Source organism: Gallinula chloropus (assembly GCF_964237585.1).
Source record: "Gallinula chloropus genome assembly, chromosome: 22".
Classification (NCBI taxonomy): Eukaryota; Metazoa; Chordata; class Aves; order Gruiformes; family Rallidae; genus Gallinula; species Gallinula chloropus.
The window spans coordinates 6063457-6083163 of record NC_140107.1 but is presented as its reverse complement, the minus strand read 5'-3'; the positions used below and the strand labels follow the sequence as shown (position 1 = coordinate 6083163).

At 50.4% G+C, this 19707-nt stretch overlaps 1 protein-coding gene across 1 annotated transcript in view; it reads right to left on the bottom strand.

Moving 5' to 3' along the window:
* The window catches only part of GRIK3 (glutamate ionotropic receptor kainate type subunit 3), a gene marked incomplete at both ends in the record, with an annotated part of 113288 nt that overhangs the window by 23619 nt on the left and 69962 nt on the right, over positions 1-19707 (bottom strand). The window contains 6 exons of the mRNA XM_084274322.1: positions 1638-1841; positions 5236-5349; positions 8953-9060; positions 12389-12532; positions 15018-15191; positions 19393-19446. Coding sequence (XP_084130448.1) covers positions 1638-1841; positions 5236-5349; positions 8953-9060; positions 12389-12532; positions 15018-15191; positions 19393-19446 — 798 coding nt within the window. The remainder of the gene's footprint in view (positions 1-1637; positions 1842-5235; positions 5350-8952; positions 9061-12388; positions 12533-15017; positions 15192-19392; positions 19447-19707) is intronic.

Sequence of the window (19707 nt, the reverse complement as noted above, 5' to 3'; positions counted from 1 at the left end):
CGCAGGAGCCGTGTCCCGGGGCACCGTGCTGAGGATGCAGCCTGTGCTCCGCGTCTGGTCGGATCTGTGTCACACACGTCACTCGGAGCACCAGTCTCTAAGGCTGGGCCGCTGAGTGTCACTTGTCTCACTGAGCAAGGCCGTTGCGTAAGAGCCCATGCAATCTGTTTTTGGAGTTTTCTGGAAGCAAAGCCACACAGGCAGGTTTGCAAAGCCCGTGGCAAGCTCCCCTGTGAGACGCAGCGGCCTGCTCCCCCAAGGGCTGTCCTTGCGTGCCCTTCCCGCTTCGCCAGGGTAAGCCAAGCCATCTAAGGATGACAGCGCTCTTCACAAACTGATTAAGCATCACTTTGTCCCTATGAGGGACACAATCATCATCATCATCTGCATTTTACAGATGGAGGAAGCATTGCACAGAAGGAACTTGTCCAATGTCATTTAGGGCAGACAAGCCAAATCCTCACACACAACCTCGATCCCCGAGCCCCAGCTCCGCAGTCTCCCCACCAGACAATGCTCTGTTCTCTGGTCACAGCGAAGCTCATTTACTGAAGTGACTCACCCAGAAAATACATTCTTCTCACACGAAGTGTAAAAGCATCACAGCTGCTACGTATGTGGGGTTATTTTTGTCTCTTTTCTGCTTAGGCAACGTTTTCAAAATGTAGCCAGGAACTTGAGAGGTGGTCCAAGAGCTGCACTGCTCGAGCAGGGTATTCAGGAGGAGAGAGCGGTGATACAGCTCTAGGACTGCTCGTACTGCTGCCTGTGCTGCAGAGATCAAGGACTGATTTTGTCCTGATCTTTCCTTCCAGAGACCTTCCCTTGGAATCGGAGATTCATAAAACCACCAGCTCTCCTCACCTCTCTAACTGGGCTTTGGGGATCACAGGATGTGCTGAAGGCAAAACACCCAATTAGGAAACCCAACAACCTCTGGCTACGAGTCGAGGTTTCAGACTCTGTGACTTTATGGGGGCTGGGAGAGTAAAGCTGCCTCGACAGCTTCACTGGTGTTTAACGGGCTTTTAGAAGTGGCCGTGGAAGGAAAAGCACAGCTGCTCTGCGGCAGGGAGAGCTCTGTGTCCCAGGAGACTTCAGAAAACAAGCTGCGTCTCTATAAAAAATAATATATTGAACTGTCCCCTGCACACCTGCTCTTGCAGTCTGGATGCGTCATCTGGATTGAGGCGAACGGTATCTGGGACATGTCTGGGGTCCCTGAGCCCCCTCAGTGCGATGCCCTGGCCCAGGATTGTCGGGGAAGAGCAGCAGCAGCCCAGTGCAGGGCAGCCAGGATGCAGCTGGGGCTTGGAGGAGCCTCTTCCCTCCTCTCTGCATGCTCAGCCTGCATCCCACTGCGGGGCAGCAGCCGGCAGGGAGGCTCTGTGGCTCCACCAAGCCATTGTCAGGAATTCCAGAGGAATCCTTGGAAGTTCCAGACACACAGAGGCTTTTCAGACAAGCTGTGCAAGGTAGATAGAACCCAGGCAGGGTTAGGAGCTCTCTGCAGGTGTCTGAAGCCAGTGAGCATTAGGTACCCAGCCCACCCCAGGCAGAAAGCCTCAGGGACAACCCGGGCACAGCCGCCCCTCAGCACCCACTGTCTGCCCGCACCACAGGTGAACCTCACTCACATGGTCGATGAGTTCCTTGATCATGCCATTCCACTGCCCCTTCTCATCCTGCGCCCCATATTTCCCGTCCTCCACCAGCCGGATCTCGTAGGTGAAGCCCAGGATGATGGCCAGCTCCTTCAGGAGATCGATGCAGTACCCCTCAAAGCGGTCGTTCCCAAACAGGGCTGTGTCAGACTTACGGAACATGACGAAGGGCTCTTCCTGCACATGGGAAGGGAAAACATCCCCGTTACAGGTCAGCGGTGGTCCTGGGTCCCACTGGAGGCAGGGCCATCCCTGCTGGTCAACCTGAGCTATGAGGCACAGGCTTTTCATGCAGGGTTGGCACCGTGTCATGTTGGGAATAAATTAACTTTGCACAGCACATCAGCTAATTAGCAACCTTGTTTACCCCACAAAATTTAATTTTGTCTCTTCTGAGCAGCCAACTGTTTTCCATTTGGTAGGATTTCAGGGAGAAAAATAACCATTTCATGCTCTGGAAATGAAGAGTGTTGAGAAACAATAAAAGGGAGGGGGTGGACAAATTGCACCGTGAGCCCCACACAGCAGTAACGCAGAGGTTCTGCACTGCAGGACCTGCTGTTGGCTGCCACGAGCAAGGGGCTGGGGGTTAAATACAGGATGAGGGAGCAAACTGCTCAGCCCTTCGGCGAGCATCAGGCTTGGGCAGTCACCGAGGTCAAGGGACACTGGGGAGCCTGAGGGAAAAAACATGGAGAGGACAGATGGAAATGGCAAAAGGTGGTGGGCAGCAGGCAAAGGCTAGAAGGCAAGGGGAGGATGGGCCATCAACAGCAGCGAATGTGCGGCTTGAATCAAAGGTGTCTGCAAGGCTACTGTCCTCCCCAGTGGGGTGGGGAGGGCTCTGCTGTGGTGAGTAAGCTGTGTTGCTGGAGTCCCGTCATGTTGTTCAGGGACAGCCTGGAGTGATGGGAGGGGGAAGGTCTGGAGTCCTGGTTAGCCATTACCCAAACACCCAGTTAGGTGGAGTGTGGGCACCCTGCCTGGGGTGGGTACAACAAGGGTGGTCAGGACCCAGAACTGGGCTGTTCCTCCTGGGAGGTTGGTGGGTCTGGTCTACCAGTGCGCCCTGTCTGCATTTCATCTGCCTTCTGGGAGGGGTGGGCAGGAGGTGCCTGCTCAGCCTGAGGGCGGGGCAGGGAGGTGATGGCAGAGCACGTGGAGCTCCACTTGCAGAGTTATGAAGCCAAACCGATAACATCCCGCCTATAGAGTTTCACTTGGCCTGTGCAGCTCAGTTAAATCCTGCTCTCCACGGCCTCTGCCTCAGCTTTCTTCTCTGGAATTAAGGCTTTTGTTTTTGAATCAGCTGAATCTATGGATCTTGATATAAATACACCGGCTCCAGAGCAGCCATAAAGCACTATTAATTTTGGGAAGCGCTGTAGGGATTACATACATATTTAACAGCCGAAGCACTGAACATTAGGACGCCACTCGCTTCAGTAATGTATCTCCAGGTCTCAAACATTTCCTAGGGGGTAATTCTGAACTCTGTGAACCACTTATTCACGGACTATTTCACAATTTATTACTGAAAATGGCCAGACATCCAATTCACAAGCTCTCTCGGTTTGCTAATCGATTTCTCAGTGAAGGTGCCCTCAATTTCATAACTTCACAGTTCCCATATTGCTCGGGGAGAGTGGCGCTGGCTGCTGGGGTAATATTTCTCTTCCAAGAAGTCACTGCAATATGAGCAAAAGGGGAAAAAAATAGCCTTTCATGCTTTTCCTCTCAAAGGTTCCTCCTATGGCTTTCCCACAATCAGCTACACCAGTGTGAAAGTACAAAGGGGTGTTGCAAATGCAAATAAAATTTTGGGCTGTGTTCTATTTTTTTTTTTTATATAATCCAGTTTACAGAGATGCAGTTATTGCAAAACTCAGGTCTAAGCACATTTCCTCCTCCTGCAAGAAAGGGAATTGCAGGACAGCTGTGGTTTTGAGGTAGATACCCTGCGGTACGTGTGTGGGCCCAAGGAATGGCGCAATTAATAGGAGCTGGTATCACCCTGTACATGATGTAATTTGTTCATACAGTGTGTGGGATGAAAATGCTGCCTGAAAATACAACCACTTCAAAGGCAGGTGGCTGACAGGGCTCTCCTGGCTCCATCACTTTGTGTTTTACCGTAGCCTTAGAGGCACAGAGATCCTCACAACCCCAGACCTAGACCTTTCCATAGCTCTGGCCATGGTCTTACCCCTGGCAAGATGCATCTTTTCTGGGTTTCTGCTTTCTGAACACACCAAGAATGCAGAAATACAACAGAAAAAAAACCCCACAAACCCAAACTGTGTGTGTATCGTGCTGGAGCACACATGCGATGCTGGGAGGGTCTCAACACAAACAACCTGATGCACATGAAGGAACTGCTGAAGTTCCTTCTGCTCCATCATCTCTCTACTGCTTCTGCAGCGACTCCCGGTGTGATGGTTCATTTCAGTAGCTGTAGCTGTAGCAAGCTGTAGCTTGCTGCTGACACCTCTGCTAACGTGCACAGCGTAAGAATGACCCGTACCGTACGCACGACCTGTTGGGATCTCACAGGAGTGGCATAGTGGAAAACTTATGGACTGGGAAGGGAAGGAATTTTTCCAGTCTCCCCAGCATGTTGAGATGTGAAAGAGGTGTGTTACTGATCATAGACAATGGGCTAAACCAGTCCCTGACTCTTGGAGAGAGGGACTTGAGTGAAAATACCTATTTGGAGCACATATTACGTGGTAATTTGGATCGTTAGGAGGAGCACCTAGTCTGCAAGGAAAGCTGCAGTTGTGTCTGTATTTGGCTCCCACTTTGCCTGCTCCCTTCTTGCTTACAGGTCCTTTGGTCTCAGCCCTTCTGCCCTGACCGAGTCCTTCCTTTTGCTGTTCTCGGGGCACTTTCTTGGCCCCATGCCTTCTGTGATCCAAACCCCTGCTCTGTTGGGTCATGTCCTTTTGGGAAGGCAGGGACGTTTTGAGGGATCGCACTGCTCCAGGGAACAAATCCCCAGCTGGCTCTTTACCTTCTGTACTTTCATATTCTCTGAAAATACCGAACACAAAAGGGCCAGAAAATTTCCACACTATAACTTGGGCCCAACTGTGGGTACGCTGCCCAAGGGCTGGTATTTTTTGTTGCCTCTGATGACATGCCATGAGCCTGTGCCGTGTAATACAGCCATGTAGAAACCAATGCCACTAGTCATAATTCATTAGATAGTAACCAAAAATTCATTCTGATCTGATGCCTGCTTGTCACATCCAATAGCCAATGTGAGAACAAAATGCAGCGTGACAGTTGGAAGCAGAGGAGACCTGTTAAGCAACCGTGGTTTGCTGGATAACGGCATTACTCTCAGCTAGTTTATCAAATATGTACTTAAGAGGGGAATAGAAACACGATTGTCACAGCTAAGCCAGCATCTCTGGTTGTTCTTAGTATTTGCTTTCTTCTGTACCGAGAACACTGCTATCAGGGGCAGGCAGTGCTGGCCCTCTGACATGCCCACCGCTGCCCATTGGATACCAGATATCCCCAAGATTTGTGGGTGGAGGAAAAAGACAGGCTGGCAATCTCCTACCAGGACAGTGGTGACAATTAGAGATCTGTTGCTCAGAGAGTCCGTGACATTGGGCCCTCGTCCTTTGGAAATTTCTGTGATGTTCAAGCCATCGGAGGGGCTCCACGCTCCAACCTGAAATGAAGCAGCAGATGAACATATGAACACCCAGATTTCATCCCTCACTTGCTCTCAGCATCCTACTGGCCTGGGAAATGGAGCTTGCTTCTTTCACCAGCAGTAAACAGAAGCAAACCTGAAATTAGCACCTCGTACCACCTCAAGAGAAGCTTTGTGTTAACCCTTCACTCGCAGCTCATGGTGCTTATGGTGTGTCCAGTGGAACACGTATGACCAACAACCCCTACGTTGCCCTCTGATGCAGGTCCATGAAAGACCACGGTGACTGGAATTTAGGGGCCAAATGAAATGTTTGCAAAGGTACCTTGCAGATCAAACAATCAAACTCTGCTGAAAAGAGTCAACTCTGGGCAAGGATAAAGCAGAACAAAAGAAAAATAATCACAGATATGAGGCCACCTTCTGCTTTGTTTCCCCACCAGCTTGTTTTGGCATGGGCACAGCCACCTTCTTCAGCAATCTGAGGTGCTCTGTTTTCCTCAAACTGTCAATTTTAATAAATTAATTAAAACTTTTAAGAAGTCTATTGATCCAGAAATAGCAGAACATGCCTCTATTTAAGACAAGTTATCTGGGCAACTCTTAGGCCTGTTAACCTGATCTCTACAGTGCAGGGGAGGCTTTAGAATGAACTTTGAAGGTGGCACTGGCTAAAGGACTGTGAGGGTGAGATAAAATGTCAGGAATGCTGGAGGAATATGGGATTGCTGTCAGCAAATGGTGCGGGGTGGCCATACAGTCAGTCTGACAGCGAGAGAAAACACCCCCCCCCCCCCCCCCCCGGAAATGGGAGCAGAACGGTTCATCTGGAGGGTCAAACTGTGAGATGGGACTCAGAGAGAAACCAAAGGCAGGCAGCTCAAACCCGCTGGGAAGCCAAGAACTTCCCATATTTTATTTATCGCTATTTTTAAGATTCTTCAACCTCTTCACAGTCCAAGGAGAGAACTCGGTTTTACTGCGGCCCCAAAAAGAGACTTTGTAATGAGCAGTGCTGCCTGGCAAAAAAAAAGTCATAAATTCTAGAAGAGTTTCCATGAACTTTGTGAAAGGCTCTAAATATTTCAGGTAAGACCTCAGCAATCCCACGTATCTCACTTCGATCACGCAAGAGCTGCGATGTCAAAAGATTATTGTTGTGCATGGGAAAAGAGAAGCAAGTCCAAGAGGCCCTTTCTAGCAGCAATGTGGGCTCAGATAACTGTGCCTTGCTGAGATTTATTTAAGAAAATTAAATATGTGGTACTTAAGACTGAGTTAATCAGTTTAAAATATTAAAAAAATAAAAAAGGAAAGGAAAAGGGAAGAAAAGAAAAAAAGTGCATTGAAAGAACTGTGCAAGTCAGATAGTCAAACTACACGTAATTAGGTTTAGTTAATACTCCTGTAATCCCTGGAACATCCAGGAGGTATAAGGATCAGGAGTTCAATCCTAAAGCTCAACAAACAGAAGCTATTATACATAATGCACAATCCGTATGGGATTTGTTTGTAGTTTGGCGTTTTGTTATTTCAGATTAACTATTGACAGAAGCCAAGCTTCAGCTGAGATTTGACATCGATACTTTAAAACCCCTCCAGAGCTGACAAGAAGCTTTCGAAAAAAAATAATAATAGTGGGAACTGTAAAATCTCAGAATTGTTGGAGAGCAAAGTTGAATGGCTGTTTGGAGGCACGCACTGAGGTTTGCTGGCTTCCTATGGGCTTTGTGTGACACACAATGGTAATAAATACAGCTGGTGCCAGCTATTCTCCAGTACACCTGAGGAGTAATAGCTTGACAGATAGATACTGTGGTTGTACTGAAACGCTTGGGTTCACGTGGTATCCAAACACTCGTATGTTTTTCTGTGGTGATTTGCTGGTGCCCCCGTACTCCAGAAAGACAAGGACCTGGTGGGTTTGGTTTAGATTCTATAAACAAAATATTTTGTACAAAAAAAAAAGGAAATTGGGCTACGAAGATCATTTCCTGCTCGGTTTTGTGAGGAGGTGGCATCTTCCCCTGCTTCTCTCCTGCCTCCTTCCAGTGCAGGCTGGTGGATGGCAGCTGAGACTGAAGGTTTGTTTGAAGTGTTTTCTTTATTCTGCATTTGACACCAAAAAATACCCACGAGGAGAGCGCTGCCGTGACCTTGAGATTCTTTACGAGAAGCGAAGCACGACTGCCGTGGTGTGAAAGTGTGGCAACACTTTATTTCCAACCAAAGGAAAAGAACAAACTGGGAAAAAAGGGGGATGGGAAAATCAAGCTGTCTGGTCCCAGGGAACTTCATTACACAGGATGCATCCCCCTCCGAAGGGGAGTATGGATCAGACTGCTGCCTCCGGGGATGCTCACCCGCACGGTTTGATTAATTCCCTGCAAAAGTCATCTGTGGGTGTGGGGCCACTTGCTGCATGGTTAATTGAAAGCTCCCTCCCTCTGCTCCTGGCTGGCATTTCCCGCCGTAGCATGACCTGTCTGCATGCCCAGAGCTTAAGGATTCAGCACTCAGCCCCAGCTGCCGGCAGGGCAGGTCGGGAAGCAGCCTCTGCTAGAACAGGATTTGCTGCCCCGGTCCAATTTCTCGTGTAAATCTGCAAGACACCATCAGCAGAGCAGGGACCAGGCACTGCTCACCCAAAGGGGTCAGGCTGCGGGAGCCCTCGGTGGCCTCATGTGCTGTTACCCGGCACCCGGTGAGAGCACAGCCCCAGGAGCACTTGCTGCTGGCCCCAGCTCCCCACTACGCTGGGCTCTCTCTTCACCTGGCCACTCACTGCTCTCTCTTTTCTCTGAAACAAACTGATCTCACCTCAAAACCCCTGTCCAAGGGGCTTTGCTGATTTGTTACTGTGCATACTGCTTTTTTTCTTATTTTTTTGGTAAAGTAACAGAAGAAAAGGAAGTGAAACCCTCCTGAACACCTGAGAAATGGATTTACACGTCAGCATCCTACTTCTGTGCCCAGAGGAGATTTGCCCTAATCAGGAGGGGCTGAGGCTGCAGCCTCCATGCCGTGGTGCCTTGGGGTGGCTGGGCAAACACGGCCACAACACCAGATCCCCCCAGCCAGGCTGGTAAAACCACACGTTGTCCTTTTCCTCATTGTCCCTCTGATAACACAGAGAAAAATAAACAGAAACACACACTGCAACCTCCTGTGAAATTGTGGCTGTAATAAGTGGGTGCCTTTTCCAGGCCTCAGGTAATTCTCATCAGGGGAGGTCATGCTGAGGTGATGCTTTCAAGAGCTACTGCCTCCTCAGGGAAAAAACAAGCCCAGCAAGGTGAAGGTGGGACAGGCATTAGTCCTTCCACCTTTGGCCTGGGCAAGGAGAGGTTAATGGCTGCTCGGAAAGTTGCTTCTGCATCCACCATCCAAGGAATGTGCCACAAGCACTTCTGCACCGAGTAGCTAATCCCACCCATGCACCTCGCTTCAGGGCTAGTGAGTCATGGTCCAGGCGTGGAAAAGGATCTGGGGAATCCCACAAAGTAAATATCCTTTTATATAAAACAGAGAAAACATGGAAACAGCATGGCCACCAGCCATCTGTCACCTTATCAGAGTTAGACCGAGCCACATGCAGAGAAGAGAAACCCTGCCTACCTTTTCGAGACCATCTTCTTTGAGGCTGATGATATCCAAATCAAAATCTGTCCGTAAACCACTAGTTTTATTAAAGACGATTCGTCCTGTTAATCCTTCCCATTGGGCCTGTGGAGGAGAGGAAAAAGTAGCAGGGCTGTTACTTGGTATCACAAATAATCTTTTGCCCTCCACTGTATGTTCTTTTAATTAGTCCTTATACTTGTTCTTTCTCCCCAAAGAGCACGATTAATTAATAATCACCTCCGTCACCGTTCAGACTGCAGACAGAGCTGTAGATTTTCTTAACTCTCTTTGCAGTCCTTGCTACAATTTTTTGTTTGCACCTTTTGTGTTCACCAGCTGTTGCGGGACGTGATGACTCGGTAGAAAACTGCCCACATTTATCACAGCATCCTTGGGTGCTGCATTTATCCTTGTAGTACTGATAAATGCTGGGCTGCAGGGAGCCTGGGTTTGGGACAGCTCCAGTCAGGCTCACAAATAATCCTTCTCTGCACAAACCTGCTGATGCTTCCAAGGTGTGTGGAAGATAAAATGTCCTGAATGCTTCCCTCCTTCCTTTCACATGGAAAGTGAAGCACAAGAGGCTAAGGGCTTGCCCACGCCAGCAGGCTCTGTTGTTTTGAATCGGGCCTGGGAATCTGGTGGGTGTGTGCTGTGTCATACCCCTGGGTCAACACCGCTCTACAGGCTGGTGCCCAAAGGGAGCCCAGTCCCTGGAATTGTTTGACTCTTGACTCAGTGAGGTCCTGTGCAACCTGGTCTGAGTTGAAGGCTAGTCTTGCTCTGAGCAGGAGCTTGGGGTAAAGATGTCCAGGTTAGTTTCAACCAAAATGATGCCATAGTGCTGTTTCTTTTTCCACTGTACGCTTTGCAGCACCACCAGAATGAATCTCTCTGATCGAGGAGGCGAGCGCGCCCCAAACATCAGATGCTGGCTGTGTTAGCAGAGCAGGCACTAAGGGACAGCATGGTATATGATGCCTGCTCTGCCCTGGGGATGGTGCTGGGATGTGCTATAAGCATCCATTCCAATGAGGATGCTCCCATAAGAGCTTCATGCTGCTGACATGGTTTACTGCTTTGCGGTCGCAGCTCAGCAGTGGAGAGCTGGGACTCGGGCTCTTTCCCCAGAGCAGTTCAGACCACGCACGGCCCTTGCTGATGAATGTGTTTCCTTTATGAGTGGAGGGAGCTTGAGAGATCCCAGTGTGATGAAGGTGGCGTAATGTATTCTCGGGGGGGAACGACTGGCATGTTTCCCAGTAAATACACTCCTCTGGCTCTTCCTCATTAATTCCTGAGGCATAATGACAGTCTCTTCCCAGCCTCACCACCCCTGAGTTTTGGGGAAGGCTGTGCTGTTTGCTTGGCATGCAGGTGGTTTGCCGGTGGGACGCGCAGCCTGCGGAGCCCCCGGGAGCCAGGGAAAACATGGAGTGTTTAACGTACCCCAGGGGAGTGAGCGCAGCTGTGTGCTGGGCCCTGCACCAACTGCGGGGCCAGAGGTGAGAGCACCGAGAGGCTGCATGGCACTGCACTGAGGGGGTGCACAGCATCCCTGCAGCCCCTCCACAGGCTCTGATCTCACTGCCATCAGTCCCATCTCTGCAGGCAAGCCCCAAACACCCGTGGTCCTGGCCTCTGGGCAGGTGGTGGCTGCAGCAGAGCATGTCCCTTCACCTCCCACCCCTGTGCTTGGCACTGTCCCCCCACTTTTTCATGAACCCTGACAACACATGGGGTGAGGGTGGCCTCCCTAGGACTGGCAGGGTCCTGGCCCCTTTGCCCTTTGGCAAGTGGGCACAAGCCCGGGAGTGACAGCACAGCGATGCTGCAGTGTCATGGCCTGCGCATGCACAGGGAGCGAGCAGCACCGGTATCTGTGGGGAGCCCACGGCAGAGGACACACGGGTGTCTGTGGGTGTCTGCGGTGCAGCATCCCTCTGTGCCACAGGAGTTTAGAGAAAGCAATTACCGCGTGTTCCGATTGCAACAGGGGAGGAAGCTTATCCCTGCAATGAGCTGACGTGGTGCCAGAAAGGGAAACAACAGGCAGGCACCGGAGCGTGAGGCTCAGGGTAATTTGCAAAAGGAGCCAACCAAACAAATTATTTACACTGGCTTTTGGCAGCTAGCAGGAGCGGCTTTCTGCAGGAGGGACCAAAACACGGAAAAGCAGAGAGAGGCAGGAGAGGAGAGATACCCCCTTCAGTGCCTATTAAGAAATAAGTTCTTTCTCTCCTCGATGGGCATGATTCTTCCTTTCGTTCCCATGACCATGCAGCTCAGGCAGCACCGGGCTGGGCTCTCGCTGCATTTATGTGCCAGGGTCTGTTGGAGTCTTTAGGTGATCCTGCAGCACAAATCATGGTAAGGGCTGCCTGTGTACTATTTTCTCTTTCAAGTTTTTAGGGGATTTTATACCCAGCCTTTTCAATGTAGCCCAATCGCGCATCCCACTCTGCAGCCAGGTTTGTAACATCCTCTGTGAAGAGTCACAGATGCATGAGTTTAAACTGGCCTTAAGGATAAATCGGTGTGTGTGTGTGTGTGTTTATCACAAAACACCCAGTGAGGTTTGCAGTGTCTTCCTGCAGCTCTGCCTTCATTTTCTTCTTATGTGAGGACCCCTTTTTGTGCCAAACCCGGGGCAGGATGAGTGCAGGGATGCCTGTGCAGGGGGGGCTCTTTTGGGAGGGCTGTGCATCTCTCATGCAGCTTCCTGGTGCTGCACTGCCTCTGTGAGCTCAGGCTCATAAACACCCGCGCTTCGAGACTGCTTACATGCTTGGGCCAGATGCAAACAAACAATTACGTGGGCTGAACAGAGAGAAATCATAATGACTGAAAACAGAGAGGGAACGTGGCTGCCTCCTTGCTCCCCTGGCTCCCTCCTTGCTAAACCCAGGGCTCTGCCAATGCTGTTCAGCACGCAGGCAGAGCCACGCAGCGCTGCCAGCACAGCCTCTGGGATTTAGCAGCACTGCCTGCCCTTTGTGGACCTCAGGCAAAATGTATCCTGTAAAAGGCAAACGGCTATTGCTCTGCTAAGAAACGGCCTCGGAGAGAGCACAGTCCAGCTGCTGGTGACGCAAGAAGAGGCCAGGGCAAGTCTCAGCGACAGCACGGGAGACTGCGGCTTGTTATGGATGTTCTGGCACGGCTGCGTGGCTGCTCTTTGGAAGGCAAAGAGGGGATTGTTTTCCTTTCTGGGTGAACTTAGCAGCCTGGTGTATCTCTGTGCTTCCACCCAGTTGTACCTACCCAGGCTGGGGGGGTGTGTGTGTGTGGAATTTTTCTCCCCCTTTACCTGCCAAACCTCTCTGATATGTGTCTCGGTACCTGTGCGCTGAGCGGCTGCCCTGCTTCTGCTGGGGAAGTTTGGTGTTGGGGGGGAAGCGATTATGGTTGCAAATCATGCTTTTTTTACCTCTTTTATAAAATTCATGAAGCGGCCACCGAACCTCCAGGCTTTGTGCCGGTGGCACTGCAGGGAGTTCACGGTCATCTGCGGGGCGCGCTGGTAGCAGACGGAGACGACGTGCACCGCGTCGTACAACAGGGCAGCGTCTGTCTAAAGTAAAGGGGAACAGCATTTGTGTTGATAGTGGTACCAGAGCGAGGAAGCATTTAGACAGCAAAGCAGCAGGGGATCTGTAATGTCACAGGAAAAGCTGTGAAGGCCCCTCTGAGTAACCCCTACCCAACACTGGTGGGTTTTGTCCACGTCCACCACCACCCACCCCACCTCCCCGGTGTCCAACTCTGCCGGCAGCGCTCCGAGAGCAGAGCCAGGCTTAAGGGATTCCCTGGGATCCAAAGAGCTTGCCCTCGACGCGTCTGCTCTCACACCAGACTTGAATAAACCTCCAGGCTGACTTCTCATGCAAAACACATCCTCAGAACCACGGAAGTGTGTGTGACAAAGCGTCACGAGCGGGTTCTTGTGTCGCGTGGCTCTTCAGGCTAACAGATCACAGCTCTGCCTCGGAAGCGGAGATCGTGAGAACATCACTTGTCTGCCTGTGTCTGTTCTGGTTATTTCAAAACACATTTACTACTGTATCATCACCCAAGGAAGGCAGCTGTTTCTAAATGTAGGATGGGGTAGTAACAGAATTTTCTTATTTAGCCTGTTTTGTCTGAGGATGAAAAAGCCCTGTACAAGAACGTATCATCCACACTATTTTATCTATGGGGAAATAAGTAACAGAGAAGTTAAATGCCTTGTCTGTGGGCATGGAATTTTCCAAAGTGACCCAAACTGTCACAGAAATCAGGGCCTCACAGATTTGTAGCATCTTCCCGTATCTCAGTGATTTGAACTAGGGAGAACTCTTTTTTTTTTTTCTTTCCCCCTTCCATATAATGTGATGGGTTTAGATTCAATTTGAGATGCCTCATCTCACCTCCAAACACTGATCAAGAAAATTGGATTTATTTTCCTCTCTGATACGGAAAGTCCTCCTAGTGAAAATATATTATTTGCTGGCTTCACAAGACAAACCAGATGTGAGTGTAGCAGCAGTAAAATAAAACACAATAAAACACAATAATACAGCAAATAACTGGACAAATACGTAACGGGATGTGGGCATGGAGAAAATCCTCCAATGTTGGCAGCTGTCACCATGACCTTCCCTCCCCTCAGCACCCAAGCGTGAAGCGCAGGCACCCGACTTTGTAATCACAGCCATGGGGACAGGTTTTGTGTGTTTGGGGCTCGAGGAGAGGGCTACAAGAACATGTCTGAGCTGTTTCATGGTGAATTACATACTGTGATGCCAAGTGGAGAGGTCAGGGGTCCACTGGGACAGACAGCAGGCAAACACAACTAAAGGCAGGGTCGCCTCTGAAGGGGCACACAGGGGATGGGAGAGGAGCCAGTAGCACCATTGCAGGCAAGGTGATGCTGCAGCTGTTGGGCAGTGCTGTAGAAAAGGGGAATGCTAAAGGAGGATGGTGGGGCTGTCCTCTAAGGAAAAGGAAAAAGAACAGGTGGGATACGAGGAGCAATTTCAAGGTGAAAGCCTGGGAGGCTTTGTCACTTCGGGGGTGTTCTGGCAGATCTAAAGGGAGAAGGAAGGAGGGAGCCAGTCAGCAATTACGGGGGTCGGAGACAGCCTCGCAGGGAAGACAGATGGGCAAGCAGGTGCTGTACCTTCTGAGCAGTAACCCAGCGGAGCAGAGCTGCCATCAGACCCTAAAAGGAGTCATCAAAGCTGCAGCAAAGCCCATCTCTGACCATGGCTTTGGCTCTTTCTCCCTGCATCAATCTCTGCAGACTGCCTGTCCCAGTCTAGCTGTGTGCTGTGCTCCCAGCCCTTGGGAGCGGGCGTGCAGTGATGGCAGATCTGAGCCCAGCAAGCCCTTGTGGGGCAGGTCCTGGCTGTCTGAGGGATAGGAATGGATCCAGTCCCCAGTGCTGCTCCTGGGGCTGAGCAGAGTAACTTGCAAGGTGATGGTCCTGCCCTGAGCTGAAACAGGACTTGTGGAGGGCAACCAGAGAGAGAGGGAGCCCTTTCCAGGGGGGCTCCGGGGTTTGGGGCGCACTCAGCCCTTCTCCTCCCAGGTCAGTGATTACTTGCTGAGCTGCACATCAGGCGAGCACAGAGAAACCCGTCTGTGCCTGAACAAGGGGTGCAATACCCAGCTGATGGCAGCTGCCTCTTTTCTTGTCCCCATTGGGAAATAGCCAGGGCACTTCCCCACCGTGCTCAGCCCTTGCTGGAACGGAAACCTTTGAATTTTGCCTGCATTGGGGCATCTTTTTACTGGCAAGAAGGGCAAGGAGGGAAGGAACACAGGGTCCCAAAACTGGCAAATCTGTTGTCAGCCAGGCCAGCAAAAGGTAACACAACAGTGGGCAGCAGGGGATTCACCAGCTGAACTGGCTGCGTTTGTGGGATGATTATTAAAGAATGCAAGTACCTGCCATGGGAAAGGTACCTGGGATGTGTTGTTACTACTACAACAACCAGTAACGGTAACATTTAGCCCTTAATGAATATCCCTGCCTCCCCTTCCACTCTGGTCTGCTTTGTTTAAACGTTTCATACCATCATGACGCCGTCGAGCAGCCCCAGCTCTGCCTTGGGCGCTGACTGCAGCCGCTCCATGGACCACTTCTCAATGATGGAGGATACGTGTGGGTTCTCCACGTTGAGGATCCGGAAGCCAGTCAGGTTCACTCCGGAGTAGCGATATGGTTCTAGGTCTAATGCATAAAGATCCTTAAAAGAGAGAAACCAGTTTAAACATTTTGTTTAGCTTTGGTTTGTTTGTTTTCTTTTCTGCCTGGGTTTGTATCTGGGTTTGGAGTGAGAAGGCAGAGCCCACAGAAGGTGGGAGGTAGGATGGTGCCCTCACAGATTTGGGGGATCATACTGTGTGTTGCCATCAGTCACTGCTTGCAGAGACTCGTAGGCGTAAGTGGAACTGGGGAATCGCTTGTGCTGGTTCACCCACACACTGCAGAGGGAAACTCCTGCCAAAGAGCTCACTGACTGCATATGAAGCAAGTGAATTCTCTGTGGGGGAAGCCAGAATTGCTACCTGTAACCATAAAAAATGAGGCTTGCAACCAAGGCAGGGTGGGACAAGGCAGAGTTGTTGTATCCAAAGCTCCCCAGATCCTTTCCATGGAGGATTCGCTCCGAGGGCTGAAGCCCACGGGGTGCTGCGAGTGACAGAGTAGCTCTGCGTGCAGAATGCCAATTTGCAGACAGCTATCAAAGAGGAGCTAAGACGCATTTCTTGACATTACGACCAGCCTACACAGTCTGCAAGTGAATGAGCCTGCCCTTTACACGATTTAAAAACCAGGCAGTCCTCAGCTCTGCTGGCTGCCGGCCCACGAGCATCCCTTGGCAGGCAGTGAGAGGGACGCTTCTCTAATGCATCTCTTGGCTCCGCCGCACGTCTAAATATGAACTTCAGTTCAGGGATTAACTTCAGTGCTCAGTACCTCGTCTGAGGAGTCGGGGCTTAGGCACCACGGCAAGAGCATCGCGTGGCTGATCTGCTCAGCAGAAACCCAGCGCCGAGGGGTGTCGTGAATGAGTGTGGGGGAGAATGGCAGCTGCTGGGGGGGGGCTTTGTTCATGAGCATCACTTGTTGGATGGGCTGTATTTCCTCAGAGTTTATCCTGAATGATTTCTGCCAGTGTTTGATGGTAGTAAAAATGTGGGGAGGTGGAAAGGCAACGCCACTGTCTTCAGTGACAGAGGGTGGGGGGGAATGTGGGAACAATGTTCACTGCTCTCACAAGGGACTAGAAAAAAGTTTAAATACAGCATGAGACAACACAGTGTTTCATATACTGTTTCCTATAACGTGGCTGTTCTGGCAGGACACGGCCATGCTTTGCATTCCCCTAGCCACAGTGTCCATGGGGCAGCTGGAAAAGCACCGGTCCTAAAATACACAGCCCTAAGCAAAGCGGAACAAACCTAGCACTTGCCAGCAACTGAGACTTCATTCTCGGTGGGAGAGCAAGGCATGCTTACAGCTGGTTTGCTTTAATAAGCTTTGGGGGTTTGATCTTTTCCTTAAGCGCCGGCCTCTGCCTTCACACCCCCCAGGCACGCTGCTGATGGATGCCATGCTTTAGTCTGCAGGTGCAGCCAGGGACCGAGTCATTAATCACACCCACAACAGAGTTCAGGGTCTTTGTTGTTTGGGGTTTTTTTTTTTTCTCCCTGAAAAATTGCAAGTACAAACCTCCACGTCTTGTTAAAGGGCATTGGGAAAACCAGGCTGTAATGTTGACTTTTAAATGACTTCTGGTAACGAGGGGCAAGCACAGTTGTCTAACCTCAGACAGATGCTTGTATCTTCTGGATGTGAGGGTGTGCAGTGGTCCTGTGCCTGACCACTGGAATAGATTTATTTTTGCAGGATTCATGAATTTTGTTTGTATTCTGGAAACCATAATTTTTAGTTCCAAAACTGGATCGTTTCCCCCTCCAAACGTGACTGTAGGTGACAAATCTGATCCACTGAGCTCCAGACCTCCTGGTCTCCATCACACAGCCGTCAGACCACCAGCCCTGGCCACCGACTGGTGTTTTGGGTGCTCCCCCCCTACCATCCTGCCACTCTCCACTGACCCATCATGTCACTGAGCTCCTACAGAAGACAACCTCCCATCAGGTCCCTTCTTGGTTCCAGTTTAAATCTCAGCCACAACCTGATTTATCAACTCCTGAAATTATAGGTTAATTAAGAACATGACCTGAGTGTCAGACATGGAGGGTTGTGCGGGGGGGGAGATTGCTGAATTGGTTTCTTGGGGATTTTCTGCTCCTTCACAGCCACAAATTGAAACATCTGGTTCTATTTTCCACCTCATCTACACTCCCTTTCACCCGTTATTTTCTGCACTACAGATTAGTTCTCCCCTCCATCCTACTCCCTTGCTCCTGTGCAGCTCTTCCCCTTTCTTTACACACATCTCCCACCTCCCCAGGTACAGCCCCCAGCTTTGGTTCACCGGCTGCGGGTGGCATTGCTGAGGGCTGATCCTCACCAGACCCAGCATCTGCAGCAGGACCCTGCAACGTCAGGTGTCCAGGAAGAGCATCCTCCACTCACTCTTGTGCACAGCACCCCATGGGTGCTGTGCCTGCCCCACATTGCTGAGGGTCCCTGGTTGGGCACAGATTTGCTTGGGCAGCTGTTGCTGGGAGGAGTGGCTGTGGCCACAATGGGAAGCGTTGCATGTACAGCGTGGTTTGATCAACGGTGTATAAGGACTTGTGTGTTGTGCCCTGAGACTCCTGTGGGTACACTGAATTGAACAAGAGTACTGGTGGAAAACCAGGCTGGTTTGGGTTTGGTGCCTCATCTGGAGAAGGCAGGATGGGTGTGTAATTGTTGTTTACATCGACCCAAAGCGTGGGAAAAGATTCCTGCTCCTGCCTGTCTGTAACTGCTGTAAAAGCAGAAGTGACAACAGGCAGCCCGGAAACTTGTGTAGTTTTACAACCTGCAGAGAAATTTCCTGCTAAGGGAAGGAGTTGAAGGGGGTGGGCACTGCTTGGGACCTTGCAGGATGTAAAATCCATGCGTGCGTTAGAAGAGTTCCTCCTCTTCCAGTAGAAGGGGCTGGTGGGGCTCTCCACGCTGAAGTCAGTGAGCTGTAGTCTTGCTGCCTAGCAAAATGTTGAAGCATTTCATGCCAAGTGTTGATACATGGTACTCGGTATTGACTGGGGACCTTTTAGAAACATTCAGTATAACATAATAGACTAATTCATTAGCACCCCATGGGTCTAGTACTGTAGAAGCTGAAGCACATGCATTGCAAGCTAGGAAAACATTGCCTTAAGGAATGACAGATTAAAATATCTTTCCCATGATATAACTGTTATTTCAGGAAAGTGGCATTAATTGTGATTGCTTATCTATTAATTTATTATAATTCTTCTTTTCCCACCTCCGGGCTGTACCTACACATGAAATGTACTCTAGGCTCAGCTGGGGCTGAATAATAGGAGGTTATCTGGGAAATGCTTAAAGCTGCCTGGAATAGATAATGGCAGCAGGGGTAATTAAAATGTCTTTTGCATTTGAAAAATAAATTTTGCAGTTTTTAAGGGTTAGTTTCGTCTGTTCCTTTTCCTAAAGGCAAAAAAGATAAATTGGATTTTCAAAAAATCACACAAAATTCGACAGTTTACTAGACAATAGCATCCTAAATGGAAACAAAAGTGGCGTGCCAGAAACCCACAACCAAAATGCTTGCTGGAGTCAGAGAAGAACTGGCCCGTGTTTAATGGGAGTGGAGTTCATTCCACGCTGAGTTCTTTGCATGCAAAATAAACCTGCAGTACTGAAGTGTTGACAGCAGCAGGGGCTGCTCCTAGCTTTTGGGGGACACCCAGAACATGCACCCCGAAATGCATACCCGCTTCTGACTAAAGCTTGGGGCCATTAAATCCTGTCCATGGGACTACAACCTTGCAGAGTCCCACATGTGCTGATCTTACAGTGCGTGGTGATGCTGCAGGTACAGAGATGCTACGACCAAATCATTGTGGGCTGCTTCTAACCTGAGGCTAGGCCTGTCCCTGCTCTCACCATAGGCTGCCCAAGGGAGTTGTGGAGTCTCCTTCTTTGGAGATATTTTTGGCCCACCTGAATATCTCCAGAGAATATCTCGACCTGTGCCACCTGTCCTAGGGACCCTGCTTTGGTAGGGGGGTTGGACCCAATGCTCTCTGGAGGTCCCTTCCAACCCCTGTGATTCTGTGACTCTTGTTAGGGTACCAGACCGCCCTTTCCCTTGCTCTTCCCACCCCACCGTTGGAGAGTCCTGCAGCTGGGCAGAGCACGCTCAGGACAGGACACCCAGCCGACGCTCCTGCTCCTCGCTCGGTGCTGGCTCACAGTGAGTGTCAAAAGGTGTTTGCACAGATTAGATACTTTACCAGAGTGGTGAAGATGAAGTGGTAGTATTCTGTCATCATTCCCATTGCCATGGCCTTGAGGAGAGTAGGGAAAGGGGGTTAGTAAGAGCGGATACAAGAATATAACAACAGTCATGCAAGATAAACCTCTGCCAAGCTGGTCTGGTAAACGTGGCAGGAGGCAGACCCAGCACCACAGCAGAGTCTGGGTTCTGGATCAGTCCTGTGAAGCAGCTCAACATGTCCTTGGCCAGAAGAGGCATGTGCCCAAGCCCTGAGCTCAGCACCTTTTGGAAACAGCAGCAAACCACAGCATCCTGCTTCTGTGCAGGCCCA